Source organism: Scyliorhinus torazame, chromosome 2 (genome assembly GCF_047496885.1).
Source record: "Scyliorhinus torazame isolate Kashiwa2021f chromosome 2, sScyTor2.1, whole genome shotgun sequence".
Classification (NCBI taxonomy): domain Eukaryota; kingdom Metazoa; phylum Chordata; class Chondrichthyes; order Carcharhiniformes; family Scyliorhinidae; genus Scyliorhinus; species Scyliorhinus torazame.
Window position 1 is genome coordinate 213,224,998 of NC_092708.1, and position 13,325 is coordinate 213,238,322.

A 13,325-nucleotide genomic window follows, 5' to 3' on the forward strand; every position below is an offset into this window, starting at 1 on the left:
CAGTAATTAGGAGGTTGCCTCCAGGAAAATAGCTGAGCTGGCTCTGCTGATGGCAAGTGCAGGCTCGGGGCTCTCATTTCAACCCAACATCAGGTTCTTGAAGCCTGTGATAAAATCCTAAGTGTCACATGGTAGCGCTGCCAACAACCCCTTCCTTCACTTTGCTGATGATTGGGTGGAAGCTGATAGGATGGTAATCAGCTGTGTTAAATCTATCTTGCTTTTTGTTGACAGGAAATACCGAAACAATGTTACACATTGTCAGGTAGATGCCTGTGATGTCTTTATACTGGAACAATTTGTTTTGAGGCAGAACTAACAGCAACATAAGAATATCTTCCTCACATAGGCTGTGGCGATTCAAGAAGGCAGCTCAACATCACCCTCTCAAGGGCAACTAGGCATGAGTAATAAATTCTGATCTTGAAAGTGTCTCCGAGAATGAATGATAAAATATTTGGAAAGGCATTTCTCTCTTTTTGATCATTTTCACTGTAACTGCCAGTCAAGCATACATCAAATCAAAAAAATCTAGGTCAGCGGTTTAACTTCTGAATAACTTTTTTCCCAATTTATTCATTCATGGCATATGGATAGTATGTACTGCCCAACCTTAATTGCTCTTGAACTCAGTGGCTTGCTAGGTCACTTCAGAGGACAATTAAGAGTCATCCACATTACCGTGATTCTGCAGTCATACGTAGGCCAGACCAGGTGAAGATGGCCGATTTCCTTTCCTAAAGAGCATTAGTGAACAGGTGGGCTTTCACAACAATCAATGATAATTTCATATCACCACTACTGAGACTCGGTGTGGAATTTTCTGTTTTTTTTCAAAGTGTAACTCGGGCAGGTAAAGCGGTTTGTAGCCTGCTTGCTATGCTGCTGGATTTTCCCACCAGATTTTAAGTATTTAAAAATTATTAGCATAGGTCTTTGGATTACTAAACCATTATACCACCACCTCACTCAACTATGTGAATTAAAGCCATTTATTTCTTCAGTCGGGATTCTGTTTTGCTGTATCAGGAATTTTATGTAACACAAGTGAACAGGAATTGCTGTGATACATGAGAATTATTTTGTGCTGGTTTCAATACGTGTCTGCCTGGAGTGAACTATTGTGCAAAAATGACAAGAGAAGTTGAGTGCTCTTTCCTCGAATAAAATCAAAGTAACTGAACCTCTTCCCATAATTTACTTCTTATGTGAGATGTCCTAGTTGACTGATAATCAGTCAAAATAGAGGATACAGACTGCCAGTGGAACAAAATGCTGTTCTCAGCACAGAAAGCAATATATCTAAATTCTTGATGCAAATGTCACAGTATCACATCATTTCAACCATACGCCAGGAGACCAAACTGCAATTATCAGGACAGTGCAATAACAGTGTTGGTACCAACTTGTCATGTAACCAAAGAATTAATATGTTCAATTAGTTGGAATAGCAGTCCTATCTGTAGAATCAGTTAAATCCTTGCAGTTTCACGACTATTTGGACAGATTACCACAATAGGCTGACACTCTAAATGATGGCTCAGAATAAAATACAAAAGGGTAATAAAATGTACAAAATAATATGCATGCAGAGCAACTACGCTGTTAGCAACTGCACTGAAGACTTGTGCAGTCAAATGGGGAGCACCAAAGTCATGCGGTGTGACTAAAATTCACCTAGGCAGATCGTGACTTTATGGGATAATGTTAAATGGGCTGATGAGCCAACAGCTTCTTTCACATCTCCTCGTTGAAGCTAATGGAAATAAAAATTAGCAGAGATGTAAAATTGTCAATTTGTTATCATTTGTTTTACACTATTGCACAAATTTACGACCTGCCCCACTATGTGTTGTATCATACCTTTAATATGTAATTTACATTCTAGGGGGCAGGAACTGATCTTTGCTGCATCCCTTGTCTTGCTGGAAAACAGAGCAAAAGGGTGCAACGTTCAACAAGCATCAGGAATGGTGTCACATTGATGAAGGCCTGCTTGAGACCCCTGAGAGAAATCCATCTAGCCAGAAACAGACATGCAACCTAAACTAGTACTATATGCAGGAGTTCTCCGTCCAACTCCGACTAGAACCACTGCTGGCTTCTGGTGGTCCACTTAAACCTTCCTCATTCTCATGCTCTTGTCTTCTGGAATTTACCTGAAAGTTGTTCGCTGAATGTTTAGCCCACTACCTAAATTGGAGATGTACACACTTGCAGACAAGTATTCATATCCTAGTCACTTTAAATTACCTTGACCTTGTGAACTACCTTCTTGTCCAAGAGATATGTGAAGAACATGTAGGGAGGTGTTGGCTTAGTGGTATTGTCATTAGACAAAAAATCCAGAGTCATGCTCTGAAGAACCTGGGTTCAAATCTCATAATGACAGATGGTTAAATTTGAATTAAATAAAAATCTGGCATCAAAAGTCTAAAAGTGACCATGAAACTATTGTCGATCGTCGTTAAACCCATTTGGTTCACTAATGTCTTTTAGGGAAGGAAATCCTTACCTGGTCTGGTCTACAATATGACCTCAGATCCGCAGCAATGTGGTGAATTCGTAAATGCCCTCAGGGATGGGCAACAAATGCTGGCCCAGCCAATAATCCACACATTCCATGAATGAATAAAAAAATAATGTTGCCTTGTTATACCTGGTAAGGTCAATTAACTTCTTCTTGTACTGCAACCATATTCTTGGATTTATGCTGCTTAATTATCTCCCTTCAATATTGCTGATTATTTAATTGTAACACCTGCCTCTTACATAAAGCACCTGCTTCCTTGTTGCTCCCTTGTTTCCCGGCAGGAGAAAATCGGGGAGTTCTGCCCATGGTCAGTGTGCCAGCCACCCCATTACGCACTATCCACTCACCAGCATGTGATACCTCTCAAAATCTCTTGAAACCTCTTATCCCTGAACTAACTAGAAGAAATACACTTGAAGCATGCAAGTTTGCAACTGTATATGTGGCCATAGTGATTGGGATCACTGGGACAAAAGCTAGATCGACAACAGTTAGGAGAACCCAAATTCATAGAATCTCTACAGTACATTAGGCCCATCGAGTCTGCACTGGCTCTCCAGAAGAGTAGCCTACCCATGCCCACTCCCCCATCCACCCCACCCTATCCCACACATTCCTGGACACCTAGGGGCAATTTAGCATGGCCAATCCACCTTACCTGCACATCTTTGGACTGTGGAAGGTAACCCAAGCACCCGGAGGAAATCCCTGCTGGTGCAGGGAGAATGTGCAAAATCCACAGTCACCCAAGGCTGGAATTGAACCCAGGTTCCAGGATCTGTGAGGCAGCAGTGCTAAGCATTGTGTCACCGTGCCGGCCCTAAGATCTCAGGTTTCAGGGGGAGTTAAAATGAAACAAAGCCTATTTGCATTTCTTCAACTTGTCCTGGGACCCACAGCAGACCTTTGGTTGGAGGGGGCTGGAGATGTGGGGTAATTTGGGACAGCCACAATGCCAACCTCTTTTGCCCCACCCATGCTTGCAGCTGTAAGCCAGGAAACTCCCTTAAATTCACAGACAATAGTAAATAGACCTAGCAGCCCTGAAAATCAGGCCTAAAGCAGTCATTGCTCTCATTTTTGATTGTTATTTGCACTGTTAGCTTTTTTAAATATACCTTGTGTTAGCTTTTGTAAATTTAGCAGGTGCGCATCGGGTATAGAGAGTAATCATGATAGCAAACAATCATGTCTACGAACAACTCCAACTGGTGCACTACAATGGAGACTTTTAAAAAAATAAATTTAGAGTACCCAATTATTTTTTTCCAATTAAGTGTCAATTTAGCGTGGCCAATCCACCTAATCTGCACATCTTTGGGTTGTGGGGGTGAAACCCACACAGACACGGAGAGAATGTGCAAACTTCGCACAGGGGCCAGGATCGAACCCGGATCCTCAGCGTTGTAGGGAGCAGTGCTAATCACTGCACCACCGTGCAGCCCCGGCAACAATGGAGTTTTAATGCATAGGAATTTATTTGTACTCAAATCAGTTTGAACTCCCAATCTCACAGAGCCACCATGTGAGGCTGTTGAACAAGTGGACATTTTCCAAAAAAAAAATTCAGAGAGAGGGTCACACCAGGCCACTTTTCCCAGTAAGTACATCCTGGACTGACGTGTTCTAAGAATGCCAACAGGAAAGAAGTCTGCCACCTTAGCCACATTCTTAACTGGTATCACGGCATGCAAAGACACCAAGCTCAACACCATCAAGGACAAAGTAGCTCACTTGATTGGTACCCCTTCCATAAACATTCAATTCCTCCACCACCGGCAAACTGTGGTAGCAGTGTGAGCCATTTACAAGATGCATTGCAGGAACTCACAACAGCATCTTCCAAACCCACAACCAGTACCATCCAGAAGAACAAGGACAGCAGATACCTGGGAACACCATCACCTGCAAGCTCCTCTCCAAGCCACCCACCACCCTAACTTGGAAATATATCGCTGTTCCTTTACTGGCTCTGGGTGAAATCCTGGAACTCCCTCCCGAACAGCACTGCGGGTGCACCTACACCTCAGGGACTGCAGTGGTTAAAGAAGGCAGCTCACCACCACCTTCTCAAGGGAAACTAGGGATGGGCAATAAGTGTCGGCTGAGCCAGCAGCACCCACATCCCATCAATGAATAAAAAACACAGGAGAGGGTAGAGGTAGAGAACACCATAAGAAGGAACCAAAAATTGCTGTATATAAAGAAAACATTCTATCCTTAAGGTGATGTGTTCTTACCACTTGCTTCCTGTATTTGACCAGCACTGGGTGTTCAGTGAGCATTATACTCTCTGTGGTGACTTTTCCATAATCCCTTTCTTCCTGATAAAACTTCTTGTTGAGATGCCTCGCTAAACGTTCATCATGGGTTCCCCTCAGGTATTCTGTGTCCTCAAGCTGCATGAGACAAATAATTCAAAATTAACCCATGCACATTTTATTTTAGAATGCCATTATTAAAGCAATAGTACTGTAATCCTAAAGTCTGTTACTGTTATATGTTTCAAGGTGTATCTGCTAGAAAAGTGCTGAAAGTCAGGGAAACCAAAATGGAAGAATGCCCATAACTAGGTTAAACAATGTCATTGAAATACAAACAGAGAATGCTCAAAGCATAGAATCGTAGAATTTACAGTGCAGAAGGAGGCCATTTGGTCCATTGAGACTGCACCGGCCCTTGGAAAGAGCACCCTGCCTAAGCCCACACCCCACCCTATACCCGTAATCCAGAAACCCCACCTAACCTTTTTGGACACGATGGGCAATTTAGCATGGCCAATCCATTTAACCTGCACATCTTTAGACTGTGGGAGGAAACCGGAGCAACCGGTGGAAACCCACGCAGACATGAGGAGAATGTGCAGACTCCGCACAGACAGTGACACAAGCAGGAATCGAACCTGGGACCCTGGAACTGTGAATCAACGGTGCTAACCACTGTGCTAATGTGCCACCCTCATTCAGCACATCAGGCAGCATCTCTGGAAAGAGAAATACAATTAACAGGAAGCACCTGAACCTTGAGGAGTGCATGAGTTCAGGTGCAGATAGGCTTAGATCCTGCAAAACTCTCCATTGGGAAGACGGCTCCAATGGCTGACTTCCACATTTAACTTGATAAATTAGATTGGTTACCCATTAAGACAGGTTGCCTATTAACCTACAGCAATCGCGTGATTCGAACTATAATTCAATAAATACAATTGTAAAATTTACCTCACAACTGGGTATCTCCAGGGCTTCCCAAAACTTGCCATTGTAAGTGAAACACTTGAGGAGATTGACTAAAACTCACAGAAACGTTGCTGTGGTGGCTCGAGACAATACACTGGAGACTTCCAGTCATGACACAGGGGCTTTATTAACAGTTGGCAAAAGGCAATTATATACCGCCATAGAGCAATGATGGTTAGGTCTTAACTCTCCAGCTCAGGGGTCCACACAGCCCGGGCCCCCGCTCCCAGGGCTCCGTGCTTTCTCTCTATTGGTCGGAAGGATTAAATTAATCTCTTACTGCAGCGGCTTTTAGCATTCTCATCTAAACTTGTGAGAAAACACAAAAATAAATCGATAGTTTACTTCAGATATTCACTTTTACTCTGCAATTGCACCATTATTGTGTCATAAATAACACTGAAAATCACAATGATGATCTCCTTTCCCCTTTAAAGTGATTTCATTGTGTCTACTTTCATCAAAAAAAACCTCCCTGTGTCTTGTATGCTTCTCATCATCAAAGGGACCTGTATTCTTTGTTAATGTTTGTGGTAGTCACCACTGTTGTATTATATTGTATATACTGCACTGCATACGAGGTTATTATGGTAAGGCCCCTGTACTACAGGTACGGGGGTAGATCCCTGCCTGCTGGCTCCGCCCAGTAGGCAGAGTATAAATGTGTGTGCTCTCCGAACTGCAGCCATTTCGGCAGCAGCTGTAGGAGGCCACACATCTCTGTAATAAAGCCTTGATTACTCTCTGTCATGATATTCAAACACACACATCATGATAGACACACCAACAGACAAATCAGAACACACAACACCACAACCAATGACAGAAAGATATATAAGCACAGACACGACCCCCGGTGGTCAGTATTAGCTGCAGAGGAGAACCAGGACACATCTGTTGCCAAACACACTTAGGGAGACAGCACGTGCAGAGTATCCAGTACGAACTGTATTATAAGAGTTATAATAAAATAGAGTTGTACCACATACAACTGTGTTGGCTCATCTGTGCACCAGAGCACCCAACACCACATGGTACAGGAGTGGATCGATACCTGCCGGCATACCTCCGTGTACACAGACAACCAGCAGTGCCCAGGCATGATGTACGAGCTCCCGGTTCCGCAGCCGCTCCAGTGCCACGGCGACCTCCGCGAAAACTGGCGGCGATTCCGGCAAATGTTCGAATTGTTCCTGGTGGCAGCTGAACTCAAAGACCTGGATGATAGGGAAAAAATTGAATTTCTCCTCACCATCGCCGGTGCAAGGGCAAGAGAAATATTCAGAAGGTTCAGGTTCTTCAGGAGGCAGCAAAGGTACGATTACCAGGCAGTCCTGGGCAAATTCTCCAAGTACTGTGAAGAAAACGCAATCCAATCGGCACATAAAGGTAAGAAAAGCTGCAGTACTCACCTCGTGGCTGGGATCCCGGAGCCCGAATTCCCAGAGGCCGAAATCCCGGGCCTGAGAGAAGGCTGGGTCGAGGTCGGCGGCCATCTTGCTAAAGGTATAACGCTAGCACAGTTGCGCGAGAAGTGCGCAGAACCGGAAGTTTCGTTTGCGCATGCGCGAGATGCTGCGCATGCGCAGTCAAGAAAACGGCCATCGGTAAAGGAACAGCGATCTGAGCATGCGCAGTCGCTTCCTACGTGCTACATACCGAGCGTCAGGATGTCAGAGGCCCCAGACTGCACCAATTTAAAAGGGAAATGTCCCAAATCCAATTTAAAAGGGAAACGTCCCAAATCAAACAAACAAAAATCTGTTAAAGCTGTAAAACAACCTTCCCTCACCTGGAATGACAGCACAGTGCCGCAAATTGACCCAGGAGATGAATTTGACCTCCGAAGAACCCTCCGACAAGCAGTTACCTACGCACAAGCCGATGATTCCGACCTTGAATACTTCGATGACGATCTTTACAGTGTTTCCGGACCTCGCGAGCCCAATGATAGCTCCGTGGTCCTATATGACTATGACTCGGACGAACCTTTCGTGTTGCACATTGGCGGCCCCCACATTGAATCCGACGCAGATGCGGATTCATTTTTCGGATTTGAGGATCTTCAATCCAGCAGATATGACGTTCCAACTTATCAGTACCGGATGATGCTGCAGCCTGACATTAACAGACAGGGAGCGGTGCAAGCACACGGAGAGTGCCCTGCTGCCACACAGAGCGTGGTCCACGTCCCGCTCAACGTTCCCGACTCTATGAAAGAAGACATGCAAGACTCCAGAGTGCAGTCCTCGCATGAACCAGAAGTGACTCCAGTGTCACAAGCTTCCACAGCAAGCTCGTGGACAGACTCCACAATTGCAGAAATGCAAGACTCCAGAGCGCAGTCCTTGCACGGACAAGAAGTGACTCCAGTGTCACAAGCCTCCACAGAGAGCTCATGGACGGACTCCACGATGGAAGGAACGCAAGACTCCAGAGCGCAGTCCTTGCAGGAACAAGACCATGAGGGTCTAGCAACCTCTCCTGACCAACCAGCGGCAGACGATGCAAGTCTGCCATGCTCACGTGAACAGCAAGAAGGCTATAACAGCCTACCATGCTCCACTACACAGCAGCATGAACATGACGGTCTCTCATGCTACAATGAAGGGCACAGCGCTGAAGACTGTTCAAGCCCAACTGAAGACAAGCCAAAGGAATCGCCTCGTCCAAGCCCGAAGAAAAAAGGTTTATGCGCTGACCTTCAGGATCATTATAGCCGAACAGAGATTAATAATGCTGCACGGCCACAGAAGGATGCTGAGGATTTGCTAACGAAATTAATTGAATGTTTAACTTGCAAGGAGCAGACTGAGAATTGCCAGTGTTTTAGTACGGATCGAAAAAATGGACAAGACATTGATCCTCAGGTAATGGAAATAACACAACCTGAATCATATCTACAGCAGGGACAAATGTCTCCCTTCAACACAACACCGCAAAATCCCAACTTCGGAGACCAGCAGTTAGTCAGTAATGACTCTTCAAACCTTGAGGGGAACATTAATTGCATTGAACCTATACACGCTCCACTGATTATTGAGCAGAACATTGGAGCAAGAATCCTGAGGACACCGACATCGAGTAGCCAGATAACGAATTTAAAACCCACAGCAGTGTCAAGTGAACCAAGTGTGCTTTCCACTAATGGTGAAGATGCAGATAAGGTCGACCCGATTATCCATTGTACCACACTAACCCCAGTGATTAAGCAGTTATGTATGGGGAGTATAAGGTGGGCAATTGAGAACAGTAAAAGAGAGACTGTGACCATGCCAGTCCCAGCAAAATCAGACCCAGAGACCATGAAGGCATGTACATTAGACAAAGATACACATGAGGCACCTGAGAAGAAAAGTGAAACGGAATGTTCTTTGGAAAATAGTACAATGTCGATAGAAACATTGGATCCTATATTCGAGACCATACCTATGGGAGAATTTGGGGGTAATAAACAAGGTTCTGCAATGTCTGGGGGAAGATTTAAAATTCCAAAGAAGAAAAGCCCAAATGAAGGACAACGGCAAGACAATGACAGTCCACCGACATGGTGTGCACCACCAGATGAAAACTCTGACAATTTACCCAACCCTAGTGAACAGCAAGCTGCTAATGAGGATCTATCCACGGGATGTGAGACGAGTGACGACAGCATCCCACTTCCCATGCAAAAGGTGCAAGGTGACAGACCTCGCCTAGTGCGTACCGAGGCACTCGATGATCACGGTGGGACCACTGACGACTGCGGTGGCAGCGCACCGCTTCCACCCTCGATGGCTCGACCCTCTCCACTGGTTGGTGCATTCCTGCATGTTCCGACTCCAGAAGTGCAGCTTCAGGGAATCTCGGCTGCCTCCAGTGAACCTGTTGGGACTCCGGACGGGGGGCATCGACGGAAGGCAGACCGGACTCCAGATGGGGAGCAGCCAAGCGCCGACTCTGATTCGCGCACGCCAGACCTTGCTCCGGACGGGCGGTGTCGCGGCCTCGGTGATGGCACGCTCAGGGTGACGGCGGATGCCACGGCGACAGGGAATGGATCGCGTGGCAGTCCCACTGGGTCGGCAGTGGCAACCAGCACCGGCGGTCCAAGATGGACACACCAATTCGCGCCATCGCCAGACGTTGATGCGAGCAACAATTCTCTCTCCAAGGCGACATGCTTCGACGTTTCTCTGCGGAGTCGCCCTTCCGGCACAGCAGGTGGCCGGAACCAGCGTACACGGTCTCGGCCAACTTCCACATCTGGCACAGTCATCGCCTTGCATGATATTAGTGATGGTGCTACTTCGATGGCAACGACCCATCGGCTACAAGATGCCGTCCACCACAAACATAAAAAGAAAAAGACTCCACCTTGTTCCTGGCATGCAGGGCGGATGGATTGGTGCGTAGGCGCAATCAGCGAGCTTTGCGCCGCCTTCCACGCTCGCAACTGAACCGTACGCACACGCCGGATCCTCCACTGGTTCCCAAGGATGACTTCGTGGAGATGCCACGGATCATGCCCCTTCCATCGCCACCAGAACCAAATCTCCACAGCTGAACCGGCTTGAGGACCAGCCCATTCTTGAGGCGGTCACCCATTAGACTGGACTTATAACGCTGTTCATACGTTCAAAAAGTCAAACACTTCTGTATTATAACCTGTTGTTGTTTATTGTTCCAGATATCGTCTGACCAGACCAATGTTCAAGTTTTTTTTTTTCTCTCGCATCCAAGTTTTGTTATGGTACAACCTTGTTAGTGTTACGCACCCGACATCGCCCCATGTAAATAGTTACGTCATATACACACGCTGTACATAACACACACACACACTCTTCGATGCACTCACGACACAATTATATTTATAACCACGTAGGCACATATCTTTGTAAAAAGGGGGGATGTCATGATATTCAAACACACACATCATGATAGACACACCAACAGACAAACCAGAACACACAACACCACAACCAATGACAGAAAGATATAAAAGCACAGACACGACCCCCGGTGGTCAGTATTAGCTGCAGAGGAGAACCAGGACACATCTGTTGCCAAACACACTTAGGGAGACAGCACGTGCAGAGTATCCAGAACGAACTGTATTATAAGAGTTATAATAAAATAGAGTTGTACCACATACAACTGTGTTGGCTCATCTGTGCACCAGAGCACCCAACACCACACTCTCTACTCTCGTCTCGTCGTAATTGATAGTTCATCAATGTTAATGCCTCTGCTTCCACTGAGTTACAGTCATTTTGAACTTTGATGAGAAAACTTCTAAATGTGGCCAACAACTGTGACACATTCAATAAAGTTCTTTCAACATTTTGCAGTAATTTGCTGACTGCATTAATTCTTTGAAATAAACAGTTCCACAAAAAAATAAAAACTGCAATATTGTACTTTCAAACTTCTCTGCTACGCATTTTGCTTCAGTTTTCATTTGTAGTTTCACTGATTTTGATGTGGCTATGTCTGATAAGCATTCCTTTGTTTCAATAAAGTTCAGTCTTAAAGCCAAAAACAGCATCTGCACGAGAGGATCACCTGGTGTCACAAATTATTTTGACCGTCAATCACATCTTTGCAAGCAGCAGGAAGGTTAGTCTTATTAGGGCATTGATTTATGCATAATTCAACCAAGACAGGCAGCAGGATTCTCCGTTGACGCTGGCACAGCATTCGTGGAGTTCCACAGCAGCAAAACTGGTGCCGCACCTGGGCCAATTCAGCTCCTGTTAAGGGGCTCGCACCGGCGCCACGTGGAACACATTTGATTCCAATGAGAAACGGTGCCGATTCGCCAGGTCCGAGATTGACGCTCAGGGGGCAGACAAGCTGCAGTCACATATATACACTGCACTCCTCACACACACCATCCCAGCCAACAGGATGGCTGCAAGGAGAGCGACCCCATGATTCACCAACGCCAAGCTGGAGACACACCTGGACGCGGTGGAGGAGAGGCGGTTGACCCTGTACCACGGCCCAGGAAGGAGCCTACCAAACGCTGTCGTTCGCTGTGCCTGGGCACAGGTGGCTGGGGTGGTGAGCGCCATCAGCAACACTGTCCAGACCGGCCAGCAGTGCCAGAAAAAACTGCACGACCTCCTCCGGCCAGGGTGAGTAAGCACGAACCCCTGTACACACACCCATAACCCTACACCACCCCCCTCCTCCATCCCACCCCCCTCATAATCCAGAGAGTGGCCGAGGCCGCACCCTGTGCCACATGCCGGCACCCATACCGGCCACCTTGGCCGGGTGCCCTGGCCACTGTGGCCATAAACTGCCCACCCCCTTGGCTCTATGCGTCGGACTGTCATTTTCTGTTTGCGCCCCATGCCAGGAGAAGACCGAGAGCGGGAGAAAAATTGAGGGAGACCGCCGGATACTGGCCCCTGACCATGGCAGAGCAGAGGGCCTGGACGTGGTCGGCGTCCAGCAGGATAGGAAGGTCACTGGGGTGGAGGTCGGCCACGGGCAAGGAAGTGAGACCCTGCTGAGTTGCGATTCCCCGTGACATGTGTGTCAACATCCCCCCCACACCACCTTCACACCATCCTCACCACCTCCCCAACACCACTCTCAGCCTGACCCTCACCCCCACCCTCACTCCTGCCCTCACCCCCACACACCCTCAACCCCACACCACCCTCACCCATACCCTCACCCCCACCAACCCCACTCCCCCTCGGCTCGCAATTTAATCATGCGTCTTGTCTTGTGTATTGCAGGACCTGCCCCCAGCCAGTGCCACAGCCAGAGCCTCCCTATGCGCTGAGCACTGACGACGAGAGCAGCTCAGATGGCAGCCCTCGAATCGAGACTCAGGACACCCCAGAGCTCGAGTCCGATGTTGGCGCAGAATTTTCCACCACAGCTGTCTCCAACACCCTCCACCATCCCAGAGACACTCACCTCCGGCTGGGCACTTTAGTGAAGAGGTTCATGGGACACCACACAGCTGCTCTAGTACATCAGGTGGAGGTAGGAACTCCCAAGGGGGTGGACGGCCAGAGGGCAGGCCGACCCAGGAACTAGCTACCGTCCAGATGTTTCCGGGCTTCTGGAATGGAGGCTGGTGGCCCAATCAATGGGTGATGTGGCACAGTCCCCGACGGAGATGTCCACTCTCTGTGCTCCGTAACCGCAAGCTTGCAGACCCTGGTCAAGACCAGAGCAGAGCAGGCGTCCATGACTGGTCATGCCAGGTGGCGGGGGAGCCTCAGGGGATAGCTCCCCTCGCACCCCCGTCCCATGAGGTAGCCCAGGGGCTATCGGGAACCCCCGTAAAAGGGGGAGGTGATGGGGCAAGTGCCAGCGACTCCAGCCGGAACACCACAGCACCTGGACATCTCAAACATGTCAGGAATCATCGAGTGTACCAGGGTGAAGGCGTCATCACACAGCCCGGGTATCGCCGCAGACGTGCATGTTGCAAATCTGATGGTCACACATCAGCTGCACATTCATCGAGTGGAACCCCTTTCGGTTTGTGTAGAACGGCCTGTCATCTGCAGGTGCTCACTGGGGAACATACATCCCGTTGATCACCC

At 47.6% G+C, this 13,325-nt stretch overlaps 1 protein-coding gene across 2 annotated transcripts in view; it reads right to left on the minus strand.

Annotated features, from left to right (window-relative positions):
* LOC140395520 (uncharacterized) overlaps positions 1–13,325 on the minus strand; it is a 1,079,902-nt gene that overhangs the window by 484,490 nt on the left and 582,087 nt on the right. For both annotated transcript variants that reach the window (XM_072483429.1, XM_072483418.1), the window contains one exon: positions 4,774–4,932. In XM_072483429.1, the coding sequence (XP_072339530.1) occupies positions 4,774–4,932 (159 nt within the window). The remainder of the gene's footprint in view (positions 1–4,773; positions 4,933–13,325) is intronic.